Below are 17,977 nucleotides of genomic sequence, written 5' to 3'. Positions count from 1 at the left end.
GGCCTGCTGTGTTCATCCAGCTCTACACCTTGTTATCTCAGATTCTCCAGCATCTGCAGTTCCGACTATCTCTGAAACAGTTTTGGAAGGTGATGTGATTAATGGACAATGAGGAATGAGATTTTGAAATTCAGCCGTATGAAAGGTAGATACAGATGGTTCTGCCAACTTCACAGATCATAATGAAATTCTGTATCATAGATTATAATGTTTTATTATAATGAATGATGACAGGGTTTTGCTTTGAAAAGCTAGGTGGCCAATAAATAAAGTGGCTGCCAAGTGATCATGTCTACGTGTTAATGGGATCTTGTTATCCTTTTGGCTGGCATACTCTTTCATTTATCTTCATCGGTCTTGGCATTTCTGCAAAATTCACCTTGAAAGTAAAACAATAAACTGTTTATTTTATTCCTGTGATCTGACTTTAAACACAATTCTTCATATAATTTGTATAGACTGCTCAAATGTTAGATGTGTCCAGGAGGAATTTCTTAGAACAGTATGTGGATAGTCCCATGAGGAAAGGGGGCCATATTGGACCTGGTATTGGGAAACAAGCCTGGCCAAGTGATCAAAGTTTCGGCGGGGGGAGCATTTTGGTTAGTGACCGTAATTCCATGTGTTTTCAGAAACTTATGAATAAGCACAAGAGTGGACCTTAGATGAACGTGCTAAATTGAGGGAAGGCAAACTATAGCTGAATTAGGCAAGAATTGGAGAATGTGGATTGCGAGCAACTGTTTGGGTGTAAATCCACATCTGATGTGGGAGTCCTTTAAGGATCAGTTCATTACAGTGCAAGACAGACATGTTCCGGTGAAAATGGAGGGCAGGAATGGCAGGATTTGGAAACTTGGTAGACAGGGTAAATTATCAGATTAGGCAAAAAAGGAAGCATATCCAATGTCTAGGCAACTAAAGACAGACAAAGTACTTGAAGAATTTGGAGTAAGTAGGAATGAGTTCAAATGGGTAGTTAGGATGGCTAAAAAGGGCCTATGAAATGTCCTTGGCCAGCAGAGTTAAGGAGAACCTCAAGGCATTTTATATGTACATTAGGAGCAAGAGGGTAGTTAGGGAAAGATTGGGCCCACTCAAGGATAAAAGAGGGAAGTTATGTGTGGAGCCAGAGGAAAAGAAAGATCCTTAATGAGTACTTTACATCGGGTGTTCACCAAACAGGGAGGAATGTTGAGGTTAAGGAAAGGCAGGTGAATATTCATAATGAAGGAAGTAGTTTTGGGTGTCTTGAAATACATTAAGGTAGACAAGTCCCCAGGGCCAGATAGGATCAGTCCTAGAATACTGAGAGAGGCAAGGAAAGAAATGACTGGTGTCTTAAATATCTTTGTATCCTCTTAGGATTCAGGCAAGATTCCAAAGGACTAGAGAATGGCCAATGTTGTTCTTTTGTATAAGGAGAGGAACAGAGATAATCCATGTAATTACATGTCGGTGAGCCTGATGTCAGTGGTGGGGAAACTGTTGGAGAAGATTTGAAAGACAGGATTTATTCACATTTGGAAGTGAATGGACTTGTTAGCGATAGGCAGCAAGAGTTTGTGTGGTCAAGGTCATGTCTCACCAACTTGATTGAGTTTTTTTGAGGAGGTGACAAGAATGATTGATGAGGGAAGGGCAGAGAATATTGTCTACATGGACTTTAGTAAAGCATTTGATGAGGTACCCCATGGCAGGCTGGTACAGAAAGTACAGTCTCATGGGATCTGGGATGGGCTGGCTGGCTGGATACAAAACTGGCTTGGTCATAGAAGACAAAAAGAGTAGCGGTTGAAGGGTGCTTCTTGGAATGGAGATTTCTTAAAAGTGAGGTTGTTAATTCTGAAGCAAGGGTGATTAATTTGAAAAAGGGACATTATGAAGACATGAGGCATAAATCAGTTGTGGTGGATTGGGAAAATACATTAAAAAGGCATGACTGTACATAGGCAATGGACAGTCTTTAAAGAATGGCTTACAGCAACTATTTATTCCTTCCAGGTGCAAAAACTCAAAAAAGGTAATTTAATCATGGTTAAAAAAGTTCAAGATTGCATATGATTAAAAGAAGAAGCCTATGGAGTTGCCAGAAATGGCAGTAATTCTGAGAACTGGGAAGTTTATATAAAATGCAAGAGAAGACCAAGAAACTGATCAAGTAGAATCTATTACAAAGGATAAGGTAAATACATAGCTGATTGATAATGATCTGATTGAGCCAGTCAGCATGAATTTGGAAAACACGAAATAGTGTTTTACAAAGTTGGAGTTTTTTTTTGAAGATGTTACTAACCACATAAAGAAGAGCCAATGGACATAGTACACTTAGATTCTGCAACATACCCCTCCTCATGTTAGGAGATTGGCGAAGCATATAGGACAGGAAGTAAATACAGGCATGGATTAATATTTTCTATCTGCTACCCAATCCGAGAGTAAGAATAAATGGGTCTCTCTCATGCTGGCAGACTGTGACTAATAGTGTACCACAAGGCTTAATACTTGGGTGTCAGCTGTTCACAATATACATCAATGATTTGGAGGCCGATTGTAATATTTACAAATTTGTGGATGATACAAAGCTAAGTGGGAACATGTCGTGGGGAAGATGTGAAGTGGCTCCAGGAGGATTTGGATATGGTTATTGAATGAGCAAGAACTCGACAGATGGAATTCATGCAGAAAAATGTGAGACTATCTATTTTGTTAGGAGTAACAGTGATGAGGAATATTTCTTAAATGGTATGAAGTTGGAATTGTTGATGTACAAAGGGACATAGGTGACCTTGTTAACAAGTCGGTGAGGGCTAATATAGAAAGGTACAGTAAACCACTAGGAATCCAATAGAATATTAGCCTTTAGTGCAAGAGGATTTTAACATAGGAATAGTGAAGACTTGTTTCAATTGCATAGAAGCTCTGTTAAACAACACCTGGCATCTCATGTGCAGTTTTGGTCTCCTTCTCTTAGGGAAGATATTATTGCCATAGAGAAAGTGCTATGAAAGTTCATTAGACTTGTTCCCTGATGGTGGGATTGTTCAATGAAGAGAGACTGGGAAAAATGTGATCTAGAGTTTCAAAGAATGAGAAGTGATCTCATTGAAACATCCAGTTTACTTAAAAGGGACAGACAGGGTAAATGCAAGCAAGATATTACCCCCACCTGGGGCACCAAGATCAGGGATCACAATTTCAAGGTCTGGGGGATGGCACTTCGGTGCGAGACAAGGAGAAATGACTTTACCGAGAAGGTAATGAACCTTTGGAATTCTCCATCAGAGAGAGCTGTGGAGGGTCAGGCCTTGAGTATGTTTAAAGTAGCGATTGATAGATTTCTGATTACCAAATACAGCATTATGGGGATCGGGTCAGTAAAATGGCATTAAAATGTTTGGTCATTCATGATTATATTGAATGGTGGACAATCTCAACAGCTGTTCATATGTTCTCAATCTTTAGCCAATCCAAGAACATTCTAGGTAACTGTGGAGATAAACATATTTTAAAGGCACAGTATTTGAATAAACAGATTTATCCAGCTATGAACATACCAATTAGAAGGAGTAGTAGGCCACTTAGTCCTTTGAGCCCATCCCATCATTAGGTTTGTGGCTGATCGGATTACACTACATTTCTGCTTATGGACCAAACCTTGCTTGTCAAGAATATACTTAAGTTTTATGTTATCTTTAACCATAAAAAGCAACAGTCAAGAATAAATCATTTACAGAACCCTAACATTATTCAAATAAGAAAATGAAATAGCCAGTTTCCCTTTTCCGGTCCACAGATGTTCAATATCAATTTAACCTTTAATCCATATTACATTTACTTGTGGGCTAAGTAGACAAAGGTTACTCAATAAAATAATCAAAGCTGAAGGTCTAAACTGCTCCCTCAAATTCCTGGTATATTTGTTTGAAAGCAAAATATCTTGCCAGATTAAAAAGGTTTGGTTGCAATTTCTAATTATTTTTATTGTTTGGAATTCAAGCAGACAATCTGGAGTGATCAAGCTTATTGGTATTTTAATCAAAGTTTTACCTGCAAAGCACAGCCTCTGGCTACTGCTTCATCAGCATTGAGTGTAGTGCTGACAGCCTTCTCAAAAAATTTTGCAATCCTTTCTTTGACTGCAGGAATACGTGTGGACCCTCCAATGATCTCAACGGCATTAATATCTTCAAGTTTGAGTTGTGTTTGTTTCATAACTGATCGCAGAGGTCCCTCCACTCTCTGCAACAGGTTTGCAGATAACTCTTCAAAGTGAGTTCTGGAGGAAAATAGATTTAAGGGCTACTGATCATTTTTTGAAAAATCAATTTTTAAATATTGGGTTCCTTTCTAAAGGAATGGATATAATAGATTATGCATGCAGAATTTTTGAAATTGAGATCTAAAACAGACTTAAGATAAATGCTATAAATCTGTTCTACACTAATAAGCTAGTCCCATTAACAAAGTACAGTGCCTTCCTTTTTCAGAGTAAATGAATAAGATCTCTAGTTTAATAATTAGAGGCTATAGGTGGCTAGGCAGTGATTTTAGGCAGCTAACATAGAGAATGAAAGCAATACAATGATAATGTTCTACTGGTATCCTAGTCCATAATATCTCAAATTGTGCACACATGATGCACAATACTTTAATTAATTCACTTTGCAATTACCGGTTCATCTTCCCAGTTACATCCAGATCATTCATAAAACACTCAATGTTCAAAGGAATATCCATGGAGTTAGCACTCATGAGTTTCTTCAGCTTCTCACACTCTTGATACAGCCGCAATAAGGCTCGGATTTTAGACTTTACATTTAAATTATATCTGGTTTTGAATTCAGTACAAAAATACTCCACTAATACTTCATCAAAATCTTGGCCTCCCAAATGTGGATCAAAAGCAGTTGCAAGTACCTGAATGAAAAAAAAATAGAATTTAGCTTATTTCTGCACTTTGGTAATTTTACAAATAAATAGATTTCAGAAAATTAAGAAAATGCTTCTCAAATGTTTTTCAGGTGAGCAATGACTTTAAAGTAAAACTTTTGTGCATATCAAATGCTTGAATATTATTTTCCATCATCCTGTTAACCAAGATGACAAATCAAGCTGCCTGACCAGTGTGAACTGACTTCATCTGGGAGACTGAACATGGACTGGCAGTTGGTTCATTGGCAACAGAGTGCATTTGGAGTTTTACCTAAATGTTACACGATTAATCCACCTGTTATCTTATCAGTAACTACTTAGGACCAGTGATTCTTCTTTTATATAAAAAGTTTTTTCATTCAAAGCTCATTCAAAATTGGCAATAAAAAGAACTAGAAAATTTAATAATGGCCTGCACTGGTCAAATGATTCCTATTTCTTCCAAAATAAATAAGAGTACAGTACAGCGACTTTGGGCTGATACTTATGTTCTTTTGGCTAATTCAAGTTGCATTGAGTATTTTTGGAAGGTTTTGCAAGGTGAGGCCTGGAAAATTTTCTCATCCATTTAAATCAAATTTGTCTCATTAGCATGCCCATATGGCATCTCTCGCACCAATGTCCAGCCTATCTTACTACCATCATTCCTGAAACAACTCACCAAATGTCGGTCTGGAGCTGCCCTACAGTTTCTGATATTTGTCGTGCACATGGTAAACAAGGGGAGATCACCGACTGCCTTTTTCAGCATGGTCCTGGAAATTCAGTTAGATGGGATGGTGCCAATATAGGACTTCCTCTGTCCCCAGCACAAACATTGAAGGCCATGACACCAGGCCAAGCCAGCCTCATTAGAGGTTGTCCCAGGGTTAAAGCAGTCTCAACCATCCAAAAGAATGCACAGCAAGGTCAGTATCCTTCTCTACTCTGTCAAGCTAATCCAAATTCCCAAAAGAACATAGGACTTTCATAGAATGTTTACTATCTGTGGTCTACAGATGGTCCTTGTGGCTTCAAAAACCTTTGTGTGTGATGAAAAGCAGCACCTTGTTTTTCTTTCAGAGATAGTAGGAACTGCAGATGTTGGAGAATCAAGCCCACCGACTCCCACAGCTACCTAGAATACACCTCCTCCCACCCACCTTGCTGCAAAAATGCCATCCCCTATTCCCAATTCCTTCGCCTCCGCTGTATCTGCTCTCAGGATGAGGCATTCCACTCCCATACATCTCAGATGTCCTAATTTTTCAAGGACCGCAACTTCCCCCTCCACAGTGGTCGAGAACGCCCTCGATCGTGTCTCCCGCATTTCCCGCAACTCATCCCTCATACCCCCTCCCCGCAATAACAACCAAAACAGAATTCCCCTCGTCCTCACGTACCACCCCACCAACCTCCGGATCCAACGCATCATCCTCCGACACTTCTGCCATCTGCAATCCGACCCTACCACCAAAGACATTTTTCCCTCCGCACCCTTATCTGCTTTCCAGAGGGACCACTCTCTCTGTGACTCCCTTGTCCGCTCCACACTCCCCTCCAGTCCCACCACACCCGGCACTTTTCCCTGCAACCGCAGGAAGCGCTACACCTGCCCCCACACCTCCCCCCTCACCCCCATCCCAGACCCCAAGAAGACTTTCCACATCCATCAGATGTTCACCTGCACATCTGCTAATGTGGTATACTGCATCCACTGTTCCTGTTGTGGCCTCCTCTACATCGGGGAAACCAAACAGAGGCTTGGGGACCGGACCGCTTTGCAGAACACCTACGCTCAGTTCACACTAAACAACTGCACCTCCCAGTCGCGAATCATTTCAACTCCCCCTCCCATTCCTCAGACGACATGTCCATCCTGGGCCTCCTGCAGTGCCACAACGATGCTACCCGAAGGTTGCAGGAACAGCAACTCATATTCCGCTTGGGAACCCTGCAGCCCAATGGTATCAACGTGGACTTCACAAGCTTCAAAATCTCCCCTCCCGCTACCGCATCCCAAAACCAGCCCAGCTCGTCCCCGCCTCCCTAACCTGTCCTTCCTCCCACCTATCCCCTCCTCCCACCTCAAGCCACACCCCCATCTCCTACCTACTAACCTCATCCCGCCCCCTTGACTGACCTATCTCCTCCCTACCTCCCCACCTACACTGGCTGCATCCCCGTCTCTTTGACCTGTCTGTCTCCTCTCCACCTATCCTCTCCTCTATCCATCTTCTATCCGCCTTCCCCTCTCTCCCTATTTATTTCAGAACCCCCTTCCCCTCCCCCATTTCTGAAGAAGGGTCTAGGCCCGAAACGTCAGCCTTCCTGCTCCTCTGATGCTGCTTGGCCTGCTGTGTTCATCCAGCTCTACACCCTGTCATCTCACCTTGTTTTTCTTGCCTTTTTCTTCCTACCACACATCCTTCATTTTCCAAATAGATTTCGGTGTCAACCTCAAGCTGTTGGAATGCTGCCTTAGAGTTGTGACTTTGGGTCATTCTTTCAGCCAATGAAACCTATTCACTTTGCTCCAAGAGGCTACATATTTGAGTATCATTTTTGTGAAATCAGTCTTGGCAAATGACGAACATTTGAACCCTGTAGCATAGGCACAGTTGATTAATTTGGTTAATTTCATGAGACACCTTTGTTGTAGAATTGGGTTAGACAGAATGAAAAGTTTCCAAATTGGACATGAGCTGCACTTGAAATTCCTATCTTCACTGGGGCATGTTTAGGGTTGAAACACTGATCTTGTGCCTCTTTAACATGTGGCTCTCACAATCTCATGATGCTTGTAGAAGTACATGTTCAAACAATTCAATGATCTGTTCAGCTGACATTAGTCTCCATCAACGATCAAGGTGGTGCAAGTGTCACTCAGATATTTGACTCTGAAAAATTACATAACATAATCCAGGAAGGGCAAATATTTTGATCCCCATCACATAGTTTTGTATTTAAACCTGTAACCTCACTGTTTAACCTCACAAAAGGACGCAACATTTATCTACAGTGAAGTCATTAGATGAAATTGGGATTGATAATAGGGAGCCAAGTTAACAATGTGACAATACAAAGTCAAGCTGCACAGAATTGTTTCCTTAAAATCATGTGACATTCAAATATCTACTCTGATATTTCTACTCAACTCTGTTATTAGATTTAGATTGTTAACTTAGATAGTGCAGTTTACCTGATTTCTCAGGATGCAAAAACCACAGCCAGCAGAACACTAACTTTTTTTAAAAGCGTATTTTATTCTAACACTGGAGACTAAGTTTTGAACAGCTTTATCCAGAATAATCATAGTCCAGAATGCAGCACAGGATCAGAAAGAGGAGGGTGCCAAAGAAAAAGATTTGTAAAATAGAAATAAAGCAGTGATTAATGGATTCTATAATAAAGAGGGTTAGATGACATTTTCTACTGCAAGAACCAGAATAGCAAAGAACCAGTCTCTTTGATGCCAGGGTTAGGGGATATCTTGGATACCAGAAAGAAATTTGGTAGCAGTATTTCTCCCCAGTCCCTTTCCATACAATCATATGAGTTAGGAGCAGAAGTAGGCTTTTTGGCCTATTGAGGCAGATTCATATCAAAGAAGTCGGAACACGGAGGATGCCAACAGAATCAAGAGTCAAGAGCTAAGTTAGGAAGCAGGATCCACTGCATCAAATTCTAACTTATGTTAATGCTAGTTATGGCTAGACTTCTTAGTTACTGTTAAACCAGGTTTTTAATGTACATGATGGTAAAGTTACACAACAACATGCTCCATGCTATATAGGATCCGAAAGTCTTCATAGAACACTGAGCGCATGACTGAGATCACAGTGACATCACAGTTTACCTCAGAGAGGCACCAACTTACTCATTAAACTGTATCTTTACATCTTCACCTACTTTCTTGGTTTCCAATTAAAATAATTTTCTTAACATGATTAGAAAATATTTCACTTAACGCATTCCCCTCAAAGAATAAATAGAGAAGCCAATGCTAGAATTACAAAGTCAATTGTTCACAGACTCAAATACTGTTGAGATCACACAATTCTCCCTGAGCCAGTATTTAAAATGGCATTGGAGGGTGACGGCAGAAAGGGTGGCCTAGTACCATTTAGTTTAGCGCTGAACTAAAGCGTATGATTAGTAACAGCATCTCAAAGCTCATAGAGCTGAAAGTCAGGTTGCCAGTGGGCTGCTGCATCGGGACGATGACACATGGGTGCAAATCAAAAGGGTACCACTTTTGCTTCACTGGACACCTGTCACTTTTTTCTCTTTTGAAACACCTTCCGGCGAAGGAGTGATCTAACACTGAAATATTATGGAATAGTGAAGACACAGCAAAGAGAGAATGAAGAGTATCACTACTCATTTGCGATAGGAGGACAATGATATTTTGAGATTCTTGCATCATTTTCTCAAGTTCGGGCCGAAGAGATGAGTGAATCATTGTGAAGATTGTCGAGTATAGATTTGTCAAGCATCAATTCAAATTTTGAAAATCTCAGCCACATAAGAGACCTTTATCTAGTTTATAATCAAATAATTAAGAAACAGGAGGCCATTTTATGAGCTTCTTACAAAATTAATATTAAGCAATATTAAAAACAGAAAATACTTGAAACAAATTACCTCAAAAAGAAAGCAACAATGGGAATTCAAAAATAGACATCTATTCATTTATGATAAGTGATTTTATTGAAGCATTCAAGATCTTCAGGGGACTCAGTAGGGTGGATACCAGGAGCAAAACTCCTCCTGTGGGGACTAGATCTAGGATATACAGTTTAAACTATTGTTTAAACAATAAGGTTTACCTTTAGGAGGAAGATAAGAAGAATGTTTTTCCTCTCAAAATGTCATTAGTCTATGGAATTTATCCCCCCTCAACAAGCAGTGGGGGCTGTATCACTGAATGTATTTAAGATAGATTTAAATAGATGTTTGAAAGACAGAAGGTTTCTGGGTTTATGGGGGAATGATAGGAAAGTGGAGTTGATGCCATAGTCAAATCAACTCTTATCTTACTGAAAAGGTGGTGCAGGCTCAAAGCGTCAAAATGTCCCAGTCCTGCTCCCAAGTCACATTTTCCCTCTGTAGAAGTATGCAACAAGAGCTAGAAACTAACAAGTTTTCAGAAGCAGCTTGTCAAAAAATACATTGGATATAATATCTATAATTAACTTCAAAAGATACTCAGGATACCACAAAATTTTCTTAGCTGCATTTTCATAAATGCACATTACAAAATAATTACCTTAAGACTCCCCTTATTGAAAGCACAGACAGAAACTTGGAACGCTGAATGACCCATATCTGCAAATACAACAATCTTTGGCTTTTCTTCAGGGGCTGGTAAATCTGGCTTGTAGATTCCATAAGCTAGAGATGCTAAAATATTAAAGATATACAATTAAAACCATTTATGTTTGTAAAATAAACTTTACTTATTAGAAAAAATTCTGATTCTACATCATACCTGCAGTGGTATCATTCATCAGTCTTAAACAATTCAAGCCTGCAATATAAGCAGCATTTAGCACAGAACTCCTTTCAGCATTGGTGAAAAATGAGGGTACCTATAAAAAGAAACATTTCAACATGGTATAAAGTTGCCTTGCCATTCAATACATGGTTTCTTTAAGAGTATTTTTTTCTTTTTGTTCTGGGTGCTATTTTTCAGAAATGCCATTTGTTAGATAACGTTTCTACATGGATTCATATGCACCCTGCTCAATCTAAAACTTTCATGAACTGATGCAGTCAGATTGAAATTTTAAATCTAGATTATGCATTAAAATTGCATTAAATATAATCAAGAGTGATAATGTGGCGCACATTTATTAACAGTTGAAGTTGGGTATATCCATCCAAAAAAAAAATTTCCAGTAAGTATCCTAAAATGCCACTAAAAATGTAAACAGAACCAATTATTAAATATAGTAAATGTACAAAGTTTCTCCAGAAATTAATTTCTAAAGATTAAAACTCGCCTCATCCTTGTATGAAAAAAGGTTTCATTTAAAGAACCTCCTCATAGACTTGCTGGCAGGCACAATTAGCATTAGTGGAAACTCAATGGTGATTAACTAGTTGATGGCATGTCTTGTTCAATGTCGAACCTGACTCCTCTCATTATATTTTTAGAAGTAGCACGGACGACTGCATAAAGCCAATGTAACATGCTCAAGAAACCTTTCTAACAGAATATATAGAAATACCAAAAGAAGATTTGAGTTTGGATCTAATGATGAGGAATGGACTCAACCAGTGAAATCCAAACATTGTGAAACATCAGGTGGCAGCTTCCTATTTTTGAAAGCAGGAGAGTTAGGAGGAAGGAAACGTACAGCCCATAAAGATGATTGGCCATTGATTGGTTGCAAACAGCAGAAATGGAACTTGTAATATATGGAGTCCTGGCCACCAAGATCTCCCAGACAAACAGAGATCCCCGTAGCTCCAGAACTGCACAGTAGTGGGTGATATGGCTGCTGCTGATACAATAAATTGTAGCCAAGATGGAGGATTACCCCTGGAAAGGAGCTTACAGGAAAGTTAGGTGCTGTTTGGCTGGAGGTGAGGTCTCGTGGGAACGGAGTTGTTGGTAGATGTTCGCCAGCGGAATCTCTGGAAACCACAACTCTGTTCCAGGTCCAGAAGCTTGATCATGCAGATCAAGGAATGCCTCCCCCAGCCCAGCTCCATCCCAACCAAACTGACAGTCTGCTGGCAGTGGTTAACCGCTTGCTTTCTTATCCTGCCTGTAGCTGAAATAATTGTAGATAGGTGGGATAAGGTTCTTAAATGGTCACTAATTGACCACATAGGGGCCATAATTGGTGGTGGGAAGACGGAACTTGTCACTCTCACACAGAACTCAACTTCCTTAAAGGCAGGAAGATGGCATCATTCAAGTCCACCAGCAGTCCAGTTCCCTTTCCATCACTGGGGCAGATGATTGCAGCCATCTAGGTAACAGTGACAATGAGTTTAGGTGAAGTCAAAAGAAAAATAAAATTAGAAGGTGAACAGGAACTGTAAACTTAAAATTTTCAATGACCAGAAAACAAACTAGTAAATATTTTACAGGCATAGCAATAAAAAGGATTTTAAAAGAATAAAGACCATTATAGGGGATTAAAAAGCCACAAGCAACAACATTAAGCAATTATTTTGCTTTGTTACTTAGAAGGGTGCTGGAAAAGGTGAAATGATGTGTATTTAAAATTTATAAAAGGGTACATACTGAATAATATAAACCAAACAAACAATCTCAAAAAAAAAAAGGATAATGCCCCTAATCCAGATGGATTGTATCCATATATTTTAAAAGCGTCTATGGAAGAGATACCAGAGAAAGTCGGTTAGTTCAGTTGGCTAGAGTGCGATGCAGAATGATGCCAATGACATGGGTTCAATCCCCTGCGCCGACTGGTAGTTCATGGAGGCCTGCCTCCTCACCTTGCCCCACGCTTGTAGAGTGGTGCCCCTCAAGCTGTATATAACCAATTGTCCCTCTATAATGGAGAGAGAAAGAGAGATGCCTGTGGTCCTTTGTGGATTATAGCTAATTAAATTACTACACACATTTAATAACTCATTAGAAAAAGGGGCCAGAGGACTGGCAAACAGCTAAGTTAATACTTATGTTTAAGGAGGAGGACAGAAATTATAGACCAGTCAGCTCAACATCAGTGGTAGGAAAAACAGTGGAAGTTCTCCGAAAGGAGAGAATATTTGAACATCTAGAAATGAAAATATAATGAATAGTCAGCACAGACCACTGAAGGGAACTCTTATTTGATCAACCTTACTCATTTTTTTTGAGGATTAGTCAGCAGACATGCTAATACAGTAAATGTAATACAGTATATCTGCATTTTTAAAGGGCTATAATAAAGGTGTCCTTTAAATAATCAGGTCTTTTGGTAAAATCATCCTAAAAGGGCTAGCTTACTATGTTTACACAAGTAAAAACACAGATCTAGACACCTCTTTTAAAAAAACATTTACAGTGTAGTGCTATTGATCCATGGAACCAAGTTTGATTACAAAATCAGGTGATGAAGATTTGCACATGTGCAGTTGGTTATAATTCTGAAGCATAAAAAACACATCCAACAGGATTTTCAAACAACGTTAAATTACAAGTTACCAATCAGCTAAGTCTTAAAGGGTTTAAGAACTAAATTAGCTTAAATTATGAAAGATGTTTTTTTCCAAAAAAACAGCTGCATGAAAACTCGACATGGCCACCTAGTATTTGGAGGACCTACATGTAGCAATGAGTTAAGTTGTGCCCTTTACCACTTCCATTTTATAGATATTGAATTTCATCCCAACTACTCTATCAATCAAAATTTGTAGGCTTAATGTCTAATCTGACTATTCTAGAGCATCCTGTCAGTGCTTTTTGAAAGCTTCAAAAAAACTGCTAGAAACTAGTCAGCTAAACAATGCTTAGCAAACCATGAAACAAATTATTTCATTACCACATGACAAATTGAACTAACTATTTCTACCACATCCTCATTGGCAATAATAAATGCTTATAGCCTGAATCTTCCAGTCTCCAAATAGGCAATTTCTCTGCTCCCTGGGATCCACTAAAAAAATCTCCAATTCTGAATTAAATTGGAGACTTTGTGGAGTTCCAATGTATTTAACAGAACAGTTAGAAATATTGAGCAGATGAAACCTAGTCCAACTCTTGCTTAGTCTAGAACTGGCAGCCAATTGTCACACTAGTTTCCTCCCATCCTAACTAACTCCCCAGACCATCTGACTAACTGTCAACCACCAGATTACCCCTGCACCAGTTCACTTGCTAAGTCTCACCCCTATCATCCTACCCACTCTACTGATCCATTCATCAGCTCACAAACAATGAAACACGATATTTGCTAAATGATAGCTCGTGCCATATACAAGGGACTGTCCTATCCATTCCTGCATCTGCATTCATGGAGTTCTGAGGGATGCACGTGCACACATTACAGCCATACTTGGAAGACTCAGCAACAAATCCAGGCAGCCAAGTTGGAAGAAAGTTTGAACAAAGCAGCAATCCTATAATGATTACTTTCCTTGAAGGTTCAGACCTATCTCACGTGTACAGAAACAGGAATTGTGGTAGACCATTAACTCAAGACCGGTATGTAATTTAATGAAATCAAAGTTGATTTACAACCTAACCAAGTGGTCCCTTTCAGTTGCACTGCTGAGCACATGAAGCCACTCTGATGCTCTGTGCACAGCGATCTGGGTGCTGACAGAGTGCAGCATTGATTTCTGGGTCTGGATGTCGCTGCTGTGTGTGACCTAAGAGGGCTGCACAGTAAAAAACAAAAAATTGCAGGAAATACCAGAAACACCTAACTCCATGTGCCTGCCAATGGCAGGATATGAACGAGGCTTATTAATGAGCAAATTAACAGCAATTATTTTTGAGCCTACTTGAATTTATTGGCAGCCCACAAATTAAATGAAGTTGCATTGTTTTTAACAGACATCAAAGTCTGCTCAGTTTGGGTTTACCAGCAGACAACTGGGGGTGGGTAGTGGTAGTGCTGGGGAATTCTCATCATCAGGCACTCTGCCCAAATCAAGAGGCACAGCATCAAGGTGGGATGGGGACCAGAAAGCACCCCTATTTTTTTGAAACCCTTCTCTAAGTGATCTCCATTTCATGCCATCGTGACCTGAGTGCAGGGTCCAGCAACAATTCCTGTCAAAATCTATGCAGCATGTCTGGATGCGATGATTCTACATGATGGTGCTGCGGACAACAGACAGCTGTAGACCTCCGAATGACCAGCAGCTCTTGGCATACAGGACTTCTACCACTGGTTTCCTAAATTGCTGGGTGGGCCAAACACTGGCATTTAATTCAATCATGTCATCTGCACAGAAGTGACAAGGGTTTGGGCACCCATGAAGACCATTAAATTCAACTCAACATCTTGCTCTTTCAAGCAAAGATAATTTCTTGCCATTGTTCAGTTATGATTTCATCCTCTATATGGGCTACTCCATCTCCTTTTCTTTTTTTCCTACCTAACCAAATGTCAAATTCCCTTGAATTGTCAGTTTGCAGCCTTAGTTCAATTTGCTACCAAAGGTCGGATTTGCATTGAGTCAGGAAGATTCTTCTGGATATATTTTCTAATCAACCTGTTCAGAAATGTTACGGCACACCTCTGGAGCAAGTGGGACTTGAACCCAGGTCTCCTGGTTCAGAGGTAAGAACACTTGTGGACCATTCAAAAATGGCAGCAGGGATGTGGCTAAAAAAGTCCCAACATCTTTCAGACAGGCCACATTTTTTTCTTGTAGGGGAAAGCGGGCAGTAGCATAAATCAAGGAATTATAAAAAGGGGGAAAAAAATCTAGCTGCTGCAAGGGCCTAAACCTGCTGTGTAGGTGCTAAGAATTTACAAAGTAGGCACAAAAGTTCTAAGGAGCAGATACAGTCTGTTTAACTGTTGTGCGTTTTTCTTTTTTAAAAAAATCCCAGTCTTTAAACTGTAGAAAAACCAGCTGCAGCTGTCAGTAAACCTTTGATGTACTGCTCTGACGACAGGCCAGCTGGTGTGGCATCTGTTTGAACAGTTCCAGAAGGGATATGTCAACAAAGAACTATTCATTATGAAGGCTTGGATGGGTTTCAAAAGCTATAATATCTCAGCAGTGATTTCTGAATTCACATTAGATTTACAGCTTAAACAGATGATTAAGGATTAGTAAATGTAAAAGTTTGTTTTTACAAGAAATTAACCAATTCAGGAAAGTTAAAAGTTTTTAATGCTTTGTTAATGGGATATTTCACTATCAAATCTGAATAGTATGAGCTGGATTAGATTTAGTTTCTGCATGGTTCCCGAAATCTGCCCATGTTGGATACTGGGTGATTAAGGAGAGTTAGCACAGAGCACATGAATGGCCATGGAAGTGTTAAGAGAATGAAAAATGTGAAGATTGGAGGGCCCAAAATATTCTAAAACAACTAAAGTACCAGCGAACTGAGACAGGCCTTCTAACTAGACTGCCCTGACACTCACCCACTTGTCATAGTTTCTGCTCTGGCTCTGGAGTTGGGAGGCACAAATCCTTCTTGCACTTCATCAGAAGGAAGTCTCATAATTCACTGCTCTTTTTACCAAGATGGATCCATCAATTTAGGAAATCTCCCCAACTTGATCTATCCACCTCAGAAGCCAACACCTGGCCAAAAATCTCTGTAATGTCTACACAAATAGTGCAAACAGCAAATCAAAACTATCAATTCACCCATCTTATAACTGTTACATGTATTCAGTTAAAGATTTTTTAATTCAGTTTGTTTTTAAAAACCATTTTTTCCAACCCTGGTCCTTTTTCTAATGTACTCTTCTTCCCATGTTGGGCTTTGGTTTTTAATCAGTATCACTGCCTGCACTATGGCTTTGTCCTTCTAGAAGTCTCGTTATATCACCTATAAAGTATCCCTGTCAGCCTCTTCAGACATGAGCTACTCTTTATAAATCCATCCTGCTTGTCTAAACAGTAGAAAATTTTCAAAAGGTGTTCATTCACTCTATCCTTAATTACAGATGCTAGCAATGTTCTCTGAACAGTTGTTTAGCTAAATGGTCTATAATTCCTTCTGTCATCTGAATGACATGTGCAATTCTTCACTGTACAAGAAGTAAGTCCTAAGTCAGTCAACAGAACTTTGGAAGAATACAGTAATAGCATCTGCAATGTCCTCGCCTTACTCCCATGTGATGAAACAAACAAAAAGAGTAAGTGCTAAGAGGATCAGTGGAAAGAAACAAGTTAACATTGAGTCCCGTGACCCTTCTTCAGAGTGCTGAGTTTGTCCAACAATTTCTGTTTTTGCAGGTTTCAGATCACTGGGCATCCGCAGTTCTTTGTTTTATTTTATTCTTTATCTAAAGATGTGTAGATTAGGTGGATTGGCCATGCTAATTTGCCTGTAGTGTCCAGGGATGTGCGGGCTACATGGATTAGCCATGTGAAACACAGGATTAAAAGGGATAGTTTAGGAGAGGAGGTTTGGGTGAGATGCTGTTCGAGTGATCGGTGTGGACTTGATGAGCCAAATGGTCTGCTTCCACACTGTAGGGATTCTATGATATGACGGATACCATCTTGCCCTGGGTATCGGTCACTCTTTAATGCTATTACTGTTTTCAGTATTATTTTTGGTGTTAATTTTGGCAATTCTCTGCTGTGATTCCTTAGTAGTTTCCTTTGGATGTCTGGCATGCCGATCTGCTACTTTTATTTTGTGCATATATCCTGCACAGTTAATTTTGGCATGTTCAAAAACTAATTAATAACTAAGTTCTAAATACAGAAAGTTAAACAGAAATTTAATGATAATATTAACATTGTTGATGCAATGGAGACATCCAGGAAAATTTGGAAAAAAATCCTGCCACAAATATCCTGATGAGCTTTACTTCTCCTTTTCTAACTTTTAGGTGGAAAGCATGCACAGATGCTAACTCACACACAAGTAGCAGAAAGTCATTAGTCAGCACTTTTGGAAGGTGCCAGCAACGTACAGGACATCAGCTAAATCTGTAACTTACCTAAACACAAGAGATGAGGGCAGATTGGATGGTTAGTATCAGGGAGTCATATCATGGATATTCATAAGCTATAATCACTTCATAAAAGGACAAAATTGACAATCTTCGGGCATCCACAGACAAATACTCACAAAATGTTTTGTCATCTGTAGACAGATTTACTGATAGCACTAAATGTTAGGAATCAACTGCTGGTTCAATCCCTGGCATAGAGCTTCAGTCTTATGCTGCTCTCTCCTCCATTCACCACAGCAGGACACAGTACTCAGGGAGTTGGCAGGTCTCCCTTCACTTTGGGCACACCGACTGACCCTCTGAAATCCTCAGGTTGCCCACCACCACTGATTAGCTGTGGTCCTAGAGGCAGCTTTATCACTGGCCTCCTCTGGAATTTGTGCCACATACATCACCTGGGTTTGTGACCCAGAAATTAATCAAGTTGGTGT

The 17,977-nt window shown here is 39.8% G+C and overlaps 1 protein-coding gene across 3 annotated transcripts in view; it reads right to left on the bottom strand.

The window, feature by feature from the left end:
* Positions 1–17,977, bottom strand: part of LOC109934435 (heat shock protein 105 kDa) — an 83,704-nt gene that overhangs the window by 33,423 nt on the left and 32,304 nt on the right. For 2 of the 3 annotated variants that reach the window (XM_048598297.1, XM_048598295.1), the window contains exons 5-8: positions 10,409–10,508; positions 10,187–10,320; positions 4,676–4,920; positions 4,051–4,279 (exon numbers count right to left, since the gene is read on the bottom strand). In XM_048598297.1, coding sequence (XP_048454254.1) covers positions 4,051–4,279; positions 4,676–4,920; positions 10,187–10,320; positions 10,409–10,508 — 708 coding nt within the window. Of the gene's footprint in view, positions 1–4,050; positions 4,280–4,675; positions 4,921–10,186; positions 10,321–10,408; positions 10,509–12,283; positions 12,403–17,977 lie in introns of those variants that run through there. The other variant, XM_048598298.1, reaches the window with a different exon arrangement.

Source organism: Rhincodon typus, chromosome 6 (genome assembly GCF_021869965.1).
Source record: "Rhincodon typus isolate 14 chromosome 6, sRhiTyp1.1, whole genome shotgun sequence".
Taxonomy (NCBI): domain Eukaryota; kingdom Metazoa; phylum Chordata; class Chondrichthyes; order Orectolobiformes; family Rhincodontidae; genus Rhincodon; species Rhincodon typus.
Note: the sequence above shows the minus strand (reverse complement) of the source record. Positions and strands in the feature narration are given on the sequence as shown.